Here is a 16026-nt window from a genome sequence, read left to right on the forward strand (position 1 = left end):
GATGACGGTCTCGGGGCCAAGTAGAATAAAAGATTCAGGACTTCTTTCGATCGTGCTATGGTATATGTTCTTCCTTACTTACTGCGGTCACCCAGGTGCTGTGAAGATCCTCTCTTAGGCCACTCTGTTTAAAAGGCTGCGTTGTCTCGTCTTGCTGAGTAGTGACGGAGACGTGCCTGTATCAAGTGTTGTTAACTGTGTGGTATGAGTCTGCTTTTCTATGACAGTATATGAAAAGAATAGAAAGCATGTTTTTTGCGCGAGTATCAAGAGACGGAAAAAGGCGTCTCAAAATTAGGATTCGGATCTCATCCATTCTCACGAGAAAATTTTTGTTTGACCTGGTATCAATACAGTTTTCACTCATCCGTCTATCTACCATGCACACTCTATGAACAAAAATCACCTATTCGTATGCCTAAGTATGCGTGCCAAAAGTACAACCATACCTTACAAATGGCATGGGTATTGTATCTTACTGTACTGTTCCCAAAGATAGAGACTCAAATATGCGAGAACCATGCAACGCTGGTACAAGAGAAGAATAGTGATGAAGGGAAAAAAAACCCAGCAAACTCGCTAAGGAACAGCAGAAGAGAAAACACAACCGCAATCACTCATGACTTCTATAATCACACACATCAATCATACATCAATCCCTCCCTAGTGCCAGCTAGCTGGGTTTAGAAAGTTCTTTATCCTCAGCTCCATTCACAGTGGTCTCGGCGTCAGGATACACCTCCTCGATTTCTTCCGGTCCGTTCAAGGGACTGAAAGCGTCAACTTCTTCGATCTCATCCTCGTCTTCTTCCTCGATAATCTCTCCGCTTCGACGACCAGCCACGCTCGCGCTGCGACTATGGCTTCCTGTTCTATTGTGACCTGATCCGTTTGCGGACCCGCTTGATGAGGAAGTGTTGAGCATGGGTCCTTTGAATATGTTCTTTTTCCTCTTCGCAAAGACCAAACCACCAACAGGCTGACCCCATGGCGCCTCGTTGAAGCTTGAGATGGGTGGCTGCCGCACAACTCGAATATTTGATGGGAAAGCGCTTGTGGTGGGAGTTGCAGGTAGGACCTTGACGGAGTGATGAGGACTTCGTGATGGCAGGGACACCTTACTCATTGACCCGGAACCATTAGAAGAGGTCGAAGACGCTTTGGAATGTGTATGTTGGTGATGATGAATAGTGCGAACTGAGGACACCGATGAGGACGTCGACTTTCGTCCACGAAGACCTGTGCTAGAACGTCGAAATGTAGAGCGAGGTGTCAATGGGGAAGGGGAGAGTGAGTGGCGCTTATTCCCTGGGGTTGGTGTGGTATATATCCTTGCAACTGGTGGATGGGTCTGCGGTCCTGGTTGTAATAATGGTCTTGCTGAAGGAGGCGTTTTAGAAGTGGCTGGCCGTGGGCTTGGCTCTTTTGGTCCTGTTCGTGAGCTGTTGGCCGATTTTTGGAGCAGATCAGGGGTAGAGCGGCTCATTCTTTTGCCTGGAGACTTCGCACGTTTTGCAGAGTCTAAAAGCCAGTGCTTCCAATGAGCCAGTTGATTAATGAAAGCATGTTGGTGCTTCCTGCGAGGGGGCCTTTGTACAATTCCGTTCGCTTGGGGGTTGAGAAGATCAGGATTGGAAGTTACTAGCTGCAAAGTACTACCCCGAGACTTAGCTCCTCGTATTGTACCTTCTTTTGGAGGAGGGATAGGACGGCGATGCCTTGAAGAGCTTGCTGACCGGATTGAGTCTTTCTCTATCGGCGGAGGCGGCGTCGCTACTTCAGGAGAATCTAATTGAGAGTGCTCTGGAAGACCAGGTAAGTCCGTGAGAATGAGGTCCGGATAGTGTGCACTTCGTCTCTCTTTCCGGCCTCTGCTCCTGGGAGGCTCGCCCAGTCTGAGTTCTTGGCCCTCTTCATCGACTCCAGTCAGGGTTGGAGCCATACGTTCTAGTCGACTGCTCGCACCACTCAGTCTCCTCGAGGCTCGATTTTCGGCTTCTTTTTCTTTCCGCTTTCGTTCTCTGCGGATGGCTTTCCTTTCTTCTTTTTCGATAAGCAGGGTCCACCAGCCAGCTAACGGATCACATCGACGGGCCAGAACATTCTCAATCACCTGATCAATGTCAACTCCAGCACTGCGCATGCGTTCAAGAGTCTCTTTCTCCAACGACGTAGCAAAAGGTGGCGGTTGTTGAAGTTTTAAGATGGCCTGCTGTTGTGGTGCGTGTTCTGCCAGAAACGGGTGGGCTAGGATGTCTGGGAGAGAAGGTCGAATTATAGGCCGTTTCGAAAGAAGTAGTCCAAGAAGAGAACGAGCATCCGGGGTAAGATGATCAGGCCATTTCGGCTCGGCAGTAAGAATTCTGGTCCTCGTTGCATTGTCGTCATCTTCATCGAAAGGTAGCTCCCCGCATAGAAGGGCGTATAGTATAACACCCAAACTCCAAACATCAACTTTCTCACCCGCATATTTTTCTCCCTTGAGCATCTCAGGAGCACTATAACAAATGGTCCCGCAAAAGGTTTGCAGATAGCTAGACTTCCCCTCATATTCTCGAGTAAAACCAAAATCGCATAATTTGACATTCTCGTGCTTGTCTAACAGGATATTCTCCAGTTTCAGATCCCGGTGGACACATGAGGAATTATGCACATATGTGACGGCTCCAACCAGTTGAGTAAACACCTTTTGTACTTTTTCCACGGGTAATGCGCCATGCTTCAGGAGGTAGTTGTACAGTTCGTCGCCTTCCGTCTGTTAGCATTCAGGCCCAGTGAAGATGACCCCTCCTCTTCCGCGCTCACCTGGGCAATACTCCAACACTAGCCAAACCAAGCTCTCTGTCACTATAACTTCGTACAGTCGTGCAATATGAGGATGTATGAATTGTCGATGATGATGTATTTCGCGAGCAAGATTCGAGTCATCTTTGTTGGCAGACTTGAGGACGACCTGTACATCATTTAGTTATGCCATTCTGCCACCTGGGCTTCTGCCAGTTTGCATAACGGACCTTGGAGCCATTTGTGAGCTTATGCGATGCGAGATAGACTTTGCCAAATGACCCTTTCCCGATCAAACGTCCCAGTGTATAATTTCCGACGGAACGAAGGTCTTTCGACGAAAACTCTCTGCAAAAAGCTCAGATTAGTTTTCATCTATTGAATTCGGCAAGTAGGGTCACATACTCCAATAACTCATGGTATGAATTGGCAAGCTGTTACACAAAAGATCGTCAGTCCTCTTGAGCCATCGGATGTATCACTAAATAGTTGAGAGAGGTCTCACCTTAGCTTTCCGTCCTTGCGATTCAGCCTTGAGCCTTGCCGTCTGCATACCAGTCACCGTTGGCACCTCCTTCTATTATGATTACAAGAGGCCGTGTGCCCGTACATCCAAGGTGAGCGCGTCGCGTGGGTTTTCGATGGTGGGCTGCCTCGTCTTGGAGCTTCCGGATGGGGCTGCTAGAATTCGAGCTTTGTGTTGAGGATGTACAGTTGGCTGACTTGAACATTGGAAGGTGCGGAATCAGTATTCGCGAACTTACAAAAGACAATTATGAGCTGTGACAGGAGTTCCCCCTCGAATGAGGGCTGATGCGGCAACGCACGGATTCTCGCTACCATCCCATCCCGACTTCGTTCTCCCCTGTGTGAACCTTTACTAGAATTTTGTAATATCATTCATTAAAAAAAATCGTCATTTGCTCAATATATCCTAGTCATTAGAAGATGTACAGTACATGCAATGGCAATTCCTCTAAACGATCCATTTCTTTTCGACTCAAGATAACTTTTGTTCAGGAGCTAAATGGAATAATATCTTCTCACGTGAGGGTCATATATTGGATGCAGAGGCCAAGACAGCGGGGAAGATTAAAGGGATATTGCCTGCATAGGTAGGTATCTAGGTATTTGTAGAGTCATTATTCACGGCATATTCCAGAGTATGATTAATAGCGAGATTTTCACTTTTCACTAGTCTATAGGAAAAGCTTCGAGAAGAATGCCATGTAACGCAACGCCTCTGGTCATGTCTCATACCAAATGATATCTAGTATACAATGAAGCAACACATAGCTTTAGTTGACTTGTGTTCCGTAACCTCGAATTTGGTCGGCACTGTAAAATCCGGGTTAGTCGTATGAAGATTTGGGTTGTCGAAAGAGACTTACAATGCCCAACTCTGCTTCTCAAGTTTCTCGTCCTCCTTCAAGTCGATTCCATCCTTCGTGACAACGGCGATAGAGTACTTGTCTAAACTTCTGGCGTCTCTGTAGAACAAGACCTTCATGCTCTCCTTGACTGCCTCCAAAGCTTGCTCCTGTGACAATTTCGATGCAGCCTCCTCATCAGGTGCAACCTTTCTCAACAGAGGCTGAGCTAGATTCGCTCCAAAGCCAGTTGCCAGACTGGGCGAACTGAACGTTGTTCCCAACAGATCAGCGCTGGCCAAGAACGGTTTGCCCTCTCCATCCAATCCAGCCACCAATACTTGGTTCCATAATGGGTTGAAATCGGATCGACGCTTGTAGAAGACTTTCGCTAGGTATGTATGGAGGTTCTTGGCATTGAGTGTGTGGCCAGAGGTGCTGTATGCTTCTTCTGTATCGAGGGAGTTGAGGAGTCGGTCTAAGTATTGCATGTCCGAAACATCACCACCAAAGCCAACGACTGAAGTATCAGCAAACGTGCGCAGGCGCTTGACATCGGTAAATCTGGCGAGAGAACCATATGATGCTGTATGAGAAACGAGTGTCAGCTTCTTAAGCTATGAAATAGCTCCAAATACAGCTTACCCAGGTTGTCCGCTGCAATAACTACACCATCCTTGAACTTCAGCGCCACGACTGATGTACCAGTGACAATTGGCGACTGAGTATGTTGGTTTGGACCGTTACTTTGAAGGTATGAAGCATCGTAGGCGCCGTACACATCGTCCCTGGGCTAGATTATATCGATCAGCGAGGTATCTGGGCGACAGCGGACAAATAAAACTTACACGTCCCCAAGCTTGTGGAAGGTGATTCATGATCAAGGTTGATTCGAGGTTGTTGATTTTGGAAGAAGGTTGTTGTGTTGTCTTTTGGAATAGTCGGCGGAGGTTGATGGAGCTTTGAAGCTCAAGGTAACAACGACGCGAAGCTCTAAACCGCGCCTCAGGTTTTGCCGACACGGAAAATCAACCACATCAACAACTTCAGTTTGCAACACCACCAAGATGGCAAGTTTAGTCAATTACGGAAGTAGTGACGAAGACGACAGTATACAGGATGAAAGTCCTCTTGTAGACGTAAGTCCGTTCGAAAATTTAGGTTCTTCGATCTAGTAGACTGACAGTATAGATTACAGGCGAACAATTCAACAAACAGTCTCATAACTGCAGACAATGTCCGGAGCGGTCAGTAATCCAGATGCCATTCGAGATACAATGTCTAACATAAGGATAGATAATCAACCAAATGCGAACCATTCGAATGGTGTCCACAGTTCTTCGCATCGACATCCGCCTTTACCTGAGCCCGATGCGCCGCTCCTAGGACCGACAATAGCACAAGCAGATGTTGGAGAGCTTCTTGAAGACGATACAACAATGGCTCCACAATCCCCATACTCGTCAAATCGGGCTCTTTTACGAGACCTGACCTTGCCAACAATTCCTAATTACAATATCCCATCATCACCACCCGGATCACCTCAAGAAAGCACGAACGCAAAATTCAAACATTTTCTCCAACTAAAGAAGCAGGGGGTTCACTTCAACGAGAAATTGGCAAAGTCATCGGCTCTGAAGAATCCAAGTCTTATGCAGAAGCTCATGGACTTCTCTAGTATTGACGAGGCTGGCCAATACGAAAGCACACTTTCTAAAGAGCTTTGGAACCCCAATAGCTTCCCTACATATGCATACAAAGAGGAACTTGCGAAGAGCCAACAGAAAATCCTGAAGAGATCCGAGGAAGAAAAGCAGAGAGGCCAAAGGGAGGCTGTTGACTTTGTACCTGCAAGTACAACGGGAGAGTCCGTAAGTCGGGGAGGGACTCCTGGGCAGTCAAGTAGGTCTGGTCAGAAGAGTGCAGCCGAAAGAGTCATGGCAGGCCTCGACAGAAGCTCGTTGCAGGGGCAAGGCACAAAACGAAAGACAAGATTTGATTGATTAAGGGTTATGTTGTGCAACAAGTGCTCAGAGTGGTATCTTACCAGAACAAAATCATCACTACGAAACAGCTGTTCAAGAACATGGTGGCGAAGACTACCCACAAGATATACGTCGCCGTCAGCTTGAGGATCATGTGCTGTTGAAAGGCACGAGGCTGAATCACGAGGCTAGATCACGAGGAAAGCTGGCAGGAGGACTTTATCTAGCCGCATTAGAGACACACTTACAGGCGGCCATCAGCCCGTGGATGAGGAAAAGTACTCGGTTCGATGCAAATCCTATGCACACTAGTAAATGAACCAGAGCCGACAGGCCGTGACTTCTCCACGGGATGCTGAATAACGTATGCTATGTGACAAATTCTACTGCCTTTAAACAGTACCTGCAATGAAAATCATTAAACTATTTTGTAAAACATTTCGTCGTTGCAAAAAACTCCTTTAGATACTCATTTGAGTGGTGGTCGAAGCTCCTCGCTTTAGCCTGCATGCTGGAGAGTAAGCCCGGGCGAATAAGACAGGGCCTCGACCTACTCGGCAAAGAATCTTGGTCTTCGAATTGCAACTATTTCAAAGCCAACTTTACTCTTGACTTGCTCAATTCACATAGGCATTAGATATCTTGCTACACTTTCTCTTCAAGAGGATTCTTGCCGTTACTGCCAAGGTTGAGACTTGGTCCCAGCCCAACAGGAGGAGCTCATCTCTGAGCGCAGATGGCACCCCGCGAGAAGAAAGGACAATTGAAACGAGGTCGAGTATGTAACAGCGCAACCTCTCCCGAGGTTTGTCTTACAAAGCTGACAATTGTGACATAGGGCGGAGCTTCCGAGGACAAAGACGCAAAGAAACCTCGGCGTTCGACAAGATTATCTCAACCTCAAACAACGCCGGTATCGAAGAAGCAACAACTGCCATCGCCTATCACACACCAAGAATCGTCTTCTAGCGACTTATACAAAGAGGCCACGAAGACACCTGAGGAGGGTCGTCCGAGTCAGATTCATCATCGAGAATACAATGCTCTGATCGATTACAATGGTGTTTCGTCTCCGCCAAACGACACACAGGCCTTCACCCAAGCCAACCTCACAAATGGTCTTTCGAACGAAGTTGAAGACGAGATGGAGGAGGGAGTCTGGGGCTACCTACTTCCCCTAGACCAGAAATATGGCAAGTCGTTGATCATGAAGAAGAGAACCGCTTGCCCTTTACCGGGCTCAATGGATCACTTCGGAAGGGATGGCGGAAGAAGACAATCCAAGCACGGCAAAGGCAAGGACTTCGAGGCGGAAGAGGAAGCCTATGAAGAAACGAAGCTTCAGGGAATCGCTTCAGGGGGCTACTTGATCGGAAGGCATCCAGAATGCGGTTAGTGATACTCGAGATTAGACACAAGTGTCTAGTTGACTGATTTTCGACAGATCTCATCATCGACGATCCAATAGTATCTAACAGACACTGCTTGATCTTTACCGAAAACAAAGGGGGCGACACCATTGCAATGGTCGAGGATCTTTCAAGCAACGGCACTTTCGTCAATGAAGGAGTGATTGGTCGAAACAAGCGGAGAGAACTCAAAGATGCAGACGAGATCACAGTCATGGACAAGGCCAGGTTCATCTTCAGATATCCCAAAAACCGAGACTCGAGTGCATTTCTCCAGCAGTATACCCTGCTGGAGAAGCTTGGCAAAGGCCATTTTGCAGAGGTGTTCCTTTGTATTGAAAAGGCCTCGGGCCAAAGATATGCGGTCAAGATTTTCTCGAAACAACCTGGTGTTGAAGAACGTTCTAAAACCGATGGCTTACAACAAGAAATTGCGGTTTTGATGGGTGTAAGCCATCCGAATATGTTATGTCTGAAAGACACATTCGATGAACCAAACGCAGTTTATCTTGTCCTTGAATTGGCAGCTGAAGGAGAGCTGTTCAATTGCATTGTATTGAAACAGAAATTGACTGAGCAAGAGACTCGGAAAGTTTTCATACAGTTATTCCAGGGGGTAAAGTACCTGGTAAGTATTTACAGTTTCGGACAATGCTCTTGAGCTAACAGATCTATAGCATGACCGAGGAATCGTCCATCGTGATATTAAACCAGAAAATATCTTGCTCACAGACAAGGATCTTCATGTCAAGCTGGCTGATTTTGGCCTTGCGAAGATAATCGGAGAAGAGTCATTCACCACAACTCTGTGTGGCACACCTAGTTACGTGGCTCCTGAAATCTTGGAGGATTCTAGAAATCGTCGATACACTCGAGCTGTAGATATATGGTCACTGGGAGTTGTTCTCTACATCTGCCTCTGTGGATTCCCCCCTTTCTCTGATGAGCTATACTCGAAGGAGAACCCCTATACTCTTACTCAGCAAATCAAAACTGGCCGCTTCGACTACCCCTCTCCGTATTGGGACTCTGTTGGCGACCCAGCGCTGGATCTTATCGATCGTATGTTAACTGTCGACGTCGACAAAAGGTACACTATTGATGACTGCCTTGAACACCCTTGGACTACCCAGCGAAGCTTGAATCCAAATGACAGCACAGATGGCTTGGTTGGAGGTATCGCCAACCTTGATTTTAGCAAGCGAAAGATGGCGCGAGAACGAACCTTACTCAGCAGCATCAACGATGTGAAAGTTACCAAAGTCATTGAAATTGATTCCGACAAGGATCCCGTCAAAGTCTACATCAAGAATCCAAACTCGAAGGCCTCGCAAAACAGAGTCAACCAAGAACTTGCTGCGACGGTGAATGGAAAGACTGGGGGTAAAGGTAAAAAGGGGGCGGCGAAGGAGGAGACACCTTCTCAAAATCGAGACCCAGCAGAATTCATGGGTCTCGGTGGCAAAGGAGATCAGGAATTGTTTGGAGAAGATTCTATCTACTCCAAGGAGGAGAGTGTGGTAGCTTGAGGTGATGAGAGAAATTAATCAGTACCCAGCTTCTACTCGAGGCCCAACATCCATGGGGCATTTTCTTCATATCCTTGTAATCATTGTATCTACATATGGCGGCATGTCTGGATTGGATGGGGGACAGGAGAAAAGCGCTGTCGGTATGGAGTCATGTTGCCTCATTATCAGTTATTGAATAGGACGAAATCAAGAATGGAACGAAATTTCCGCAAATAGTATGAACAACAACATCGATTTCTTTGACAGAACTCGGATCTATGTACTTTACATTTATGCCGCTTATATATGTATCGATTCCCTGACTCCTGGTGGAATATCTTCACGAGACCCATGCGCCAAACCAGTGCCTGCCCACCCCAAATATCTAGTAATTACCCAACTTTTATACATAATCGTCGTAGAGTGAGGAGAGTCATTACTATTACGCCACGTTACCAGCCATGCCCATAAATAGAGCCTGAATGGCCAAGGATATTGACCAGAATCCTACTTTCTTCAACCTCCTCATTCGCGCCTGACTATCGACCACATCTTTAGCAAACGCCTCGTAGGTCTCGGCGGATAAATCTTCCATCAATCCACTATCAAAGATGGTCCAACTACCGTCGAACTCGCTGGCTCGTTTGACAATTCTGCAATTGATGGGAATGAAGGTCTTCTGAGAATTGATGTAGGCCACAATGGGTCTAATCAAAGCTGAATTGATGTAAGAAAGATCGCGGGTGAAGAGTGGTACAGCAGCCTTGACATCGTTGAGATGGACTCTGAGATCCATGACAAGGAACCTTTTGTCGTCGTCCTTCTTGACTTTTTCAGCAAACGATGCTCGATTCTCAGGTGTGTTTAGGTCAGCTGTCCGCGGACTATTCTCCAAGATATGAAGATACCGATTCGATGTGACAGTCGCTTCCATGCGGTCATAGAAGTCAGACATGACCTTTGCAATGCTGTCATCTGTATCTGCTGGGAACATGACATCTGCCACGATATCCACATTGCCTTCTTGGATCCATCCAAACGGCCCTTCAACTCCACGATTCAAGTGATCAATTTTCAACCCATCTATGCGAAGTCTGCTCTGTTTCTTCCACGGACTTGCCTCGTCTGCTTCTTCGTCATGACGAGCCCCCGCAAGTCCGTGCATTTGTCGAGGATGAATAGTAAACAAAGATCCATCAAATGCTCCTGACATGTTGTTTGCGGATAGGAAGTCGTAGAATAACCACTGTTTTCGCAACTGAGGTAGCTCGCAATTGAAAATGCTCACTGAGAATGGCCGAAACCCTTTCGGCTGGTGGATTGTAATCAACAAGTCTTCCATCTTGAACGAATCAATCTCAAAATCTCCAGCATGGTGCTTGTGTAAGTATGTCCTCGGATCAACGTAGTCTCCTCCCCAGTGTACAGATGTTCGATCCACAACCCCTCGCACCCCTTTCACTTCCACATCTCTCAGAAGGCCTTTTCCGTTCCACCACTTGACAAACGAAAGTGTGACGTTCACCGTGCCAATCGTAAGATCGAATTGCGTATAGTTCGTGTCCTCTTCTTCTTCGACCACCACTTCCTCTGTTTCTTTTCTCCCTTCCAGCTCAGCTTGTCTCTCCGCAGCAGCTGCTGCTGCGGCTGTCATGGATGATCCTTTGCTGACTTTGGTCTTGCCTTGGCCAGGGCGTCTAGAAACGAATACGTTGTGAAATGTGATCACTCCATCTTTCCATTTCGGCACGATTGCAGACTCGAAGACAACCTTCACTCCAGCTGAATGAGTTAGATAATCACCAATCCATCGTGCAAGTGTTTCTGTTCATATCATTAGCAATTTTACGTGGTGTGATGTGATATCATGAGCGTACCTTGAGCAACAACCGTGTTTATGGAGAAAATGACAAGAGAAAAGAATGTTGTAGTTCCGACCAAGATCCAGACAATATTTCCAAGCACAAACCATGACACAAATGCGCTCCAATCATCTATATTCCATGGCCGCACGCTTCTTATGGAAAACCATTTGAAGCGGACTTTCAACCGTGACCAAAACCCTGTTGCAGCTGCCAAAAGCTCTTCTTTTGTAGGCCGATGGGGCATCTTAGGCATGTGAGGAAGATTTGGGAGGTGAATAAAGTTGCTAGAAGGGGTTTGGCTGGTTGATGGCTCTGATTCCTTCGAAGTTGGCTTCAGTTTTGAGGCACCATTTGCATCTTTCGATTCTCTTGGGCCATTCTGCCCACTTGATGTAGAGCTCTTGTTCCTCCTTGCATTGCCCCTTTGTCTCCTGCCGTTGCTGGAATGAATCTCCCTGCGCCATGCCTGCTGTGCTAAAGAGGATGTTGACACTCGAGAGAGTTTTGTCGAGGTATACAAGGTTTTTTCCGCAGTCGTGGTACAGGAAGTGATTGTAGATGATGTCGCGGTTGCTGTCGGACTTAAGTCGAAGAGTAGAACGCCACACGATGCGAAACTCTTAGTGACACGAGTTCTCTTTGGTGATTGACACTGTGATCGAGGTCTGCCCCAAGAAAATTGTCTCGAAGAGTTTGTGAATGTTGATTTGGAAAAGGAGGTATTAGGGGCCCGTTCAAAGCGAGTGAACTGCCAAGCTGGATCCCATATTTGGGACCATATCCTTTTTCTTATGAATGAAGACATGCTCTCGCAAGCATCCTAGATGTCAGCAGACCGTTGAAGTCGCAAATAACATTGTCGATAACAAACCTCGTGCAGGAGAGGAGAAAGCGGTGCGATGACGATTCTGGGCTGGACTTCTCGATTTTCTGGATCGACGCGGACGCGCTAGCACGGACCACATAATTTTTCTTCCTCTCTTATCGACAATCTAGAAATATTTCGAGACACATACTTAATTCTCAGCAACTCTTCAAAATGCCGGCGCCAACAGCCCTTTTGCGGAAGCCACAAGAGCTCGCTGATGCTGCAAACATTCCTCTTCCCACCCAAGGTATAAAGCACATTTCCCCTTCTGGTATATTCTTCTGACAAACATCAGATCAAGATGACGAGTTATTACTGGATGCGCCGAGTGAAATGCCAACAGAAGCCGATACAGTCCAGCCAGTAGAAGGAGACACAGAAATGCACATAGATGAAGAGGGAAGACCTAGATTTGCGCCTGCAAAGCAAGCTGTATGTCCACATTCTACGACACCAGGAACACAAATCTAATATACAAAATAGCAAAGCGATTTCCGAGTCGAGACGAGAAAAGTCCCCATCCCACCTCACCGCGTCGCACCTATCCGAGCAGCCTGGCCAAAGATTTACCCACCACTCGTCGAGCATCTCAAACTCCAGGTCCGAATGAATGTCAAGAGCAAATCTGTCGAGCTTCGAAATCACAAGCAAACCACCGACCCAGGAGCACTTCAAAAGGGCGAAGATTTCGTAAAGGCTTTCAGCTTAGGGTTCGACGTCGATGATGCTATTGCACTGTTACGATTAGATGATCTCTACATTGAGACATTTGAGATCAAGGACGTCAAAACGCTGCAAGGCGAGCACCTTGGCCGGGCTATTGGTAGAATCGCTGGCAAAGACGGAAAAACGAAGTTCGCTATTGAGAACGCAAGCCGCACTCGGGTAGTCTTGGCAGATTCGAAGATCCATATCCTGGGTGGATTTAAGAACATTCACATTGCGAGAGAGGCAATCGTCAGCTTGATCTTGGGTAGCCCTCCTGGAAAGGTGTATGGAAATCTGAGAACGGTGGCATCGAGGATGAAAGAAAGATTCTGAGTGTTTGGCGGAAATTTGCATTCACATGGCGTTGGTGGGAACTGGACAGCATGAAAAGCTTGGGATTGATATGGAGTTCTTTGCTGTGAGGCACATCAAATATATCCTCGAACCCAATCTACAAATTCAAACAAACTCTCAGACTGCTAAGCAATTATTCATTGCTTTCGTGCTTTCTCTGCTAATCATCAAAGCACTTGATTTTGTTGGGTATTGAACTTTTAAAGTTTGACGATTTCAACGCAGATCAAGAGGCTGTCTCAACTTCTTTATCATAGACGGTCATTTCAGCCAAGAACATTAATGCTTGGCGTTGTGAGTGTTTGAGAAGTCAACAACCCAGTAGTAGTAAAAGCCAATTAGCTTTTTTGTTTCTTGGAATTTGGAATTTGGATATTTGAGGGGATTTCTTGGGTTATCGAGGGGAAATCGAGGGAGATTGTATATATGTTGAAAGTAAGCGGACGGTAGACTGGCGTACCTTGGTTCTAGATGGTCTAGTTCGTCTCAAAGTCTACAGAGTGTCATGCTTTCTGTGAAATGCAAGTCCCAAACTTTACGGCTGTTTTCTCCATCCACTGGGGAGCTCGCATTGACACAACTCCAAGTTCACTTACTAATCACTATAAAGTCTCACAACGCATTGGCATGGCAAGTAAGGTTTTTGTTCGATGATTACCCTTTAATTGTCTTACGTACAAAAGGAATGTTTTGTTTCCTGGGCATCCACCGAAATTTGGCAGTCAAGTGCAAAGCACCCAACTCCTAGCTCAAAGCAACTTTTTCCATGTTGTGCAAAGCATCAAATCCATCGCTGCAAATGCAAATCCTCCAAATGAGTGAAGAAGCAAAACTCCATCCCAATAAATTCAACCATTCCTCAAGTCATGATGTTGAAGCCTATCGATTCGAAGTCCCGGAAACCAATCGCACTTATCGAAGTCGAGCTTCGGAAGCGATTTAGTTGATGGTGATCTTGCGGCTCGATTGTTGCTTGGCCTTGGGGACAACGATGGAGAGAATGCCGTTCTTCATGCTAGCCTTGACGGCATCCGGGTCAACACGAACCGGGAAGGAGAAAGATCGAGAGAACTCGCCGACGCTGCGTTCAGAAACCCAATATTTGGCTTGTGGCTCCTTGGGCTGCTCGGAATCTTTCTTGGCGACTTCGGTATTGGCGTCTTTGGCACCAGCTTCCTCGTCCTCGACATAGGCTTTGTGGTCCTTATGTTCCTCGCCGGACTCGGTGATGGCACCAGAGGCGGTTGGTCCTTCGACAAAGCCAGCTGGGGGAGTGCCGGATTGGTAGGATCGCTCGGTGCGGCCCTTGATAGAGAGAGTGTGGTCATCGCTAAACTCGATTTCGATGTCCTTTTGCTCGACACCGGGCAATTCGCCGTGCAACTCGTAACTGTCGTCGACCTCCTTGACGTCGAACTTGGGGTTGAAGGTCTTCATTTGGCTGCGATGATGACGACGGCCAGTATTGTCTTGGTATTGGTCGAATTGGTCGAGAAGACGGAAGAGCGGGTGGAAGGAGGTGTCGGGAGCGGAGAAACCTGGGAAGTTGTAAAAAGACATGTTGCGGGCTGATGTTTGTGGAATTGGTTTGAATAGAACTCGTCTAGCTTGAGTACTTGGTAGTCGAGAAAGTGCGCGGTATGATCGCATGAAGAAGAATTGATGTGTTCTGATGAAGAAAGAAAGAGACGTTTCATGAGAGACAATGTGAGCTTATATATTTCAATAGGAATTTCCATTGGTTGCTGGCATATTCTGGATCATGCCACAGAGAATATTCTGGCATGACCGAATGACGAAAGCAGATGCAAACGCAAGGCATTCCATCACGGAATAGCCTCAAAGAAACGTGTAAAGAGGGGTCGGTCACCTGAGAATCTGGACATCTTCATGTGGGTTCCACAAGCAGCTAGAAATTTCTATCCAGTCAACCAATAAGAGATTCAAAGGAAGTCAGCTCCGGCATTGCTGGGACTGGCAGCGAATAGCAATCTTACTTCAAAAAAATCATGCTCATCAAAGTAGACTGCATAGCATGATGGTTGCCTTTCCTACAGTTGACGATGCATTTCGAGGTCGAAGGTAGTGAAGCTCGCGAAGAGATCTTATCTTAAGCGACCAACCATTTTGGGAACAGCGTGCCAAGCTGCCAAGATGTGGCGCTGCACTACTTTCTCACTTTGCACAGCCACATAAATATTATTCCAACCTCACTCAAAGACTAACGCATGTGAATTTCAAACTCAAGATCAATTTTGCCACCACGTCAATTGAACAAATATCCTTCACAGCACAAGGTGTCCGGCTTCGAATCAGTTAGACGCAAGGCTTAGAATGCAATGAAGTGCTTCCCATAACTAGCTACCTCCTGCCTGGCTTCAAAACAAACCATTTGTAGAGATTCGTCGATGAATGAACCTGTTCAACTAACTGCCGGCTAAAAACTCTAAGCACTCAGACCGTTGAGATTGTGGCCAAAATCCCAACTTCTACATTTCTCACTACAGCATGCGAGAAGCGTGCTGCGACCACATCAACCTTAATCTGCACTGTGGCGATGGATTGGAAGATTTCTTATTAGATATCTGATAATTCTAGCTACGAGACTTTCAATCTTGCCGCCGCTCTTAAGACTCTGAATCGTTCTAGGAATTGTATCTCCTTATTGGCAGGTCAAATTACTATGAATAGAGACAGACAGTATTCCACTCTATTCACCGTTGATGCCGCAGGGTAAAGATACAAACAAGTCTAGATGGTTTCGTATCCTTCAATAAATACTGTCAAGATGTATAGGGACGTATATGGTTCATTTACTGAGTGCTCAAAGATTACTACTTATATCTCCACAGTAATTGGAGGGACAAAGATTCTAAACAACTCGCTGTCATTAATAGATGTGCTGATAGAAATCCACCGTCTTAGTACCTGGAGGCCATGAAGGCTTGCCCAAATGCTTTTTTATGGCTGACTCGTACGCAATGCAGTAGTCCAATCTTCTACATGTTGAAATCGTTCATCGTGCAATGCCTTCCGTCGTAAATCATTGCCTGTAGGGTAAAGCCACGAATGCTTCCTTATGAAGAAAAGATGAGACCCCAATCCAATGACCAGCAATGTAGAGTCTTTTTGTAGCCATGATGAAAACAAATATCATCGTCAAGTGTACAGG

The 16026-nt window shown here is 46.5% G+C and overlaps 7 protein-coding genes across 7 annotated transcripts; 3 read left to right on the plus strand and 4 right to left on the minus strand.

Annotated features, from left to right (window-relative positions):
- Nucleotides 1-334: 334 nt before the first annotated feature.
- LY89DRAFT_636394 (kinase-like protein) lies at nt 335-3600 on the minus strand. The gene is made up of 5 exons (XM_018211487.1): nt 3290-3600; nt 3190-3218; nt 3015-3132; nt 2806-2953; nt 335-2748 (listed from the first exon to the last, which is right to left on the minus strand). The coding sequence occupies exons 1-5, from the start codon at nt 3335-3337 to the stop codon at nt 674-676; spliced, it is 2418 nt and encodes an 805-aa protein (XP_018076756.1). The 5' UTR covers nt 3338-3600; the 3' UTR covers nt 335-673.
- A 408-nt stretch (nt 3601-4008) lies between these two features.
- LY89DRAFT_680544 (proteasome endopeptidase complex, beta subunit) lies at nt 4009-5293 on the minus strand. Its single transcript, XM_018214097.1, has 4 exons — nt 5003-5293; nt 4800-4947; nt 4176-4740; nt 4009-4122 (listed from the first exon to the last, which is right to left on the minus strand). The coding sequence occupies exons 1-4, from the start codon at nt 5030-5032 to the stop codon at nt 4083-4085; spliced, it is 783 nt and encodes a 260-aa protein (XP_018076757.1). The 5' UTR covers nt 5033-5293; the 3' UTR covers nt 4009-4082.
- LY89DRAFT_704145 (HCNGP-domain-containing protein) lies at nt 5222-6195 on the plus strand (the record flags this gene model as incomplete). Its single annotated transcript, XM_018217361.1, has 2 exons — nt 5222-5293; nt 5387-6195. The coding sequence occupies 2 exons, from the start codon at nt 5222-5224 to the stop codon at nt 6155-6157; spliced, it is 843 nt and encodes a 280-aa protein (XP_018076758.1). The 3' UTR covers nt 6158-6195.
- Nucleotides 6196-6552: 357 nt separating this feature from the next.
- Nucleotides 6553-9383, plus strand: LY89DRAFT_714214 (Pkinase-domain-containing protein). The gene is made up of 4 exons (XM_018218111.1): nt 6553-6917; nt 6978-7530; nt 7584-8176; nt 8226-9383. Exons 1-4 carry the CDS (start codon nt 6876-6878, stop codon nt 9075-9077), a joined length of 2040 nt encoding a protein of 679 aa, XP_018076759.1. The 5' UTR covers nt 6553-6875; the 3' UTR covers nt 9078-9383.
- A 118-nt stretch (nt 9384-9501) lies between these two features.
- Nucleotides 9502-11168, minus strand: LY89DRAFT_728554 (putative mitochondrion biogenesis protein; the record flags this gene model as incomplete). Its single annotated transcript, XM_018219277.1, has 2 exons — nt 9502-10883; nt 10937-11168. 2 exons carry the CDS (start codon nt 11166-11168, stop codon nt 9502-9504), a joined length of 1614 nt encoding a protein of 537 aa, XP_018076760.1.
- A 767-nt stretch (nt 11169-11935) lies between these two features.
- Nucleotides 11936-13291, plus strand: LY89DRAFT_704148 (eukaryotic type KH-domain (KH-domain type I)). Its single transcript, XM_018217362.1, has 3 exons — nt 11936-12039; nt 12088-12224; nt 12276-13291. The coding sequence occupies exons 1-3, from the start codon at nt 11964-11966 to the stop codon at nt 12831-12833; spliced, it is 771 nt and encodes a 256-aa protein (XP_018076761.1). The 5' UTR covers nt 11936-11963; the 3' UTR covers nt 12834-13291.
- A 259-nt stretch (nt 13292-13550) lies between these two features.
- Nucleotides 13551-14903, minus strand: LY89DRAFT_680548 (HSP20-like chaperone). The gene is made up of 2 exons (XM_018214098.1): nt 14852-14903; nt 13551-14795 (listed from the first exon to the last, which is right to left on the minus strand). Exon 2 carries the CDS (start codon nt 14412-14414, stop codon nt 13794-13796), a length of 621 nt encoding a protein of 206 aa, XP_018076762.1. The 5' UTR covers nt 14415-14795; nt 14852-14903; the 3' UTR covers nt 13551-13793.
- Nucleotides 14904-16026: the final 1123 nt, after the last annotated feature.

Source organism: Mollisia scopiformis (genome assembly GCF_001500285.1).
Source record: "Mollisia scopiformis unplaced genomic scaffold LY89scaffold_3, whole genome shotgun sequence".
NCBI classification, from domain to species: Eukaryota; Fungi; Ascomycota; class Leotiomycetes; order Helotiales; family Mollisiaceae; genus Mollisia; species Mollisia scopiformis.

What these genes read in the sequence shown, in the direction of transcription:
- LY89DRAFT_636394 (XM_018211487.1), bottom strand. Translation starts at nt 3,337, where the DNA reads ATGCAGACGGCAAGGCTCAAGGCTGAATCGCAAGGACGGAAAGCTAAG. An exon ending in CGCAAGGACGGAAAGCTAAG is followed by an intron (nt 3,219 to 3,289) that starts GTGAGACCTCTC and finishes TTTGTGTAACAG; the next exon opens with CTTGCCAATTCATACCATGA. An exon ending in AGTGTTGGAGTATTGCCCAG is followed by an intron (nt 2,749 to 2,805) that starts GTGAGCGCGGAA and finishes AACAGACGGAAG; the next exon opens with GCGACGAACTGTACAACTAC.
- LY89DRAFT_680544 (XM_018214097.1), bottom strand. Translation starts at nt 5,032, where the DNA reads ATGAATCACCTTCCACAAGCTTGGGGACGT. An exon ending in TTCCACAAGCTTGGGGACGT is followed by an intron (nt 4,948 to 5,002) that starts GTAAGTTTTATT and finishes GATATAATCTAG; the next exon opens with CCCAGGGACGATGTGTACGG. An exon ending in GAGAAGCAGAGTTGGGCATT is followed by an intron (nt 4,123 to 4,175) that starts GTAAGTCTCTTT and finishes CGGATTTTACAG; the next exon opens with TGCCGACCAAATTCGAGGTT.
- LY89DRAFT_714214 (XM_018218111.1), top strand. Translation starts at nt 6,876, where the DNA reads ATGGCACCCCGCGAGAAGAAAGGACAATTGAAACGAGGTCGA. An exon ending in GACAATTGAAACGAGGTCGA is followed by an intron (nt 6,918 to 6,977) that starts GTATGTAACAGC and finishes ATTGTGACATAG; the next exon opens with GGCGGAGCTTCCGAGGACAA. An exon ending in CGGAAGGCATCCAGAATGCG is followed by an intron (nt 7,531 to 7,583) that starts GTTAGTGATACT and finishes GATTTTCGACAG; the next exon opens with ATCTCATCATCGACGATCCA.
- LY89DRAFT_704148 (XM_018217362.1), top strand. Translation starts at nt 11,964, where the DNA reads ATGCCGGCGCCAACAGCCCTTTTGCGGAAGCCACAAGAGCTCGCTGAT. An exon ending in CATTCCTCTTCCCACCCAAG is followed by an intron (nt 12,040 to 12,087) that starts GTATAAAGCACA and finishes GACAAACATCAG; the next exon opens with ATCAAGATGACGAGTTATTA. An exon ending in TTGCGCCTGCAAAGCAAGCT is followed by an intron (nt 12,225 to 12,275) that starts GTATGTCCACAT and finishes TATACAAAATAG; the next exon opens with CAAAGCGATTTCCGAGTCGA.
- LY89DRAFT_680548 (XM_018214098.1), bottom strand. Translation starts at nt 14,414, where the DNA reads ATGTCTTTTTACAACTTCCCAGGTTTCTCCGCTCCCGACACCTCCTTC.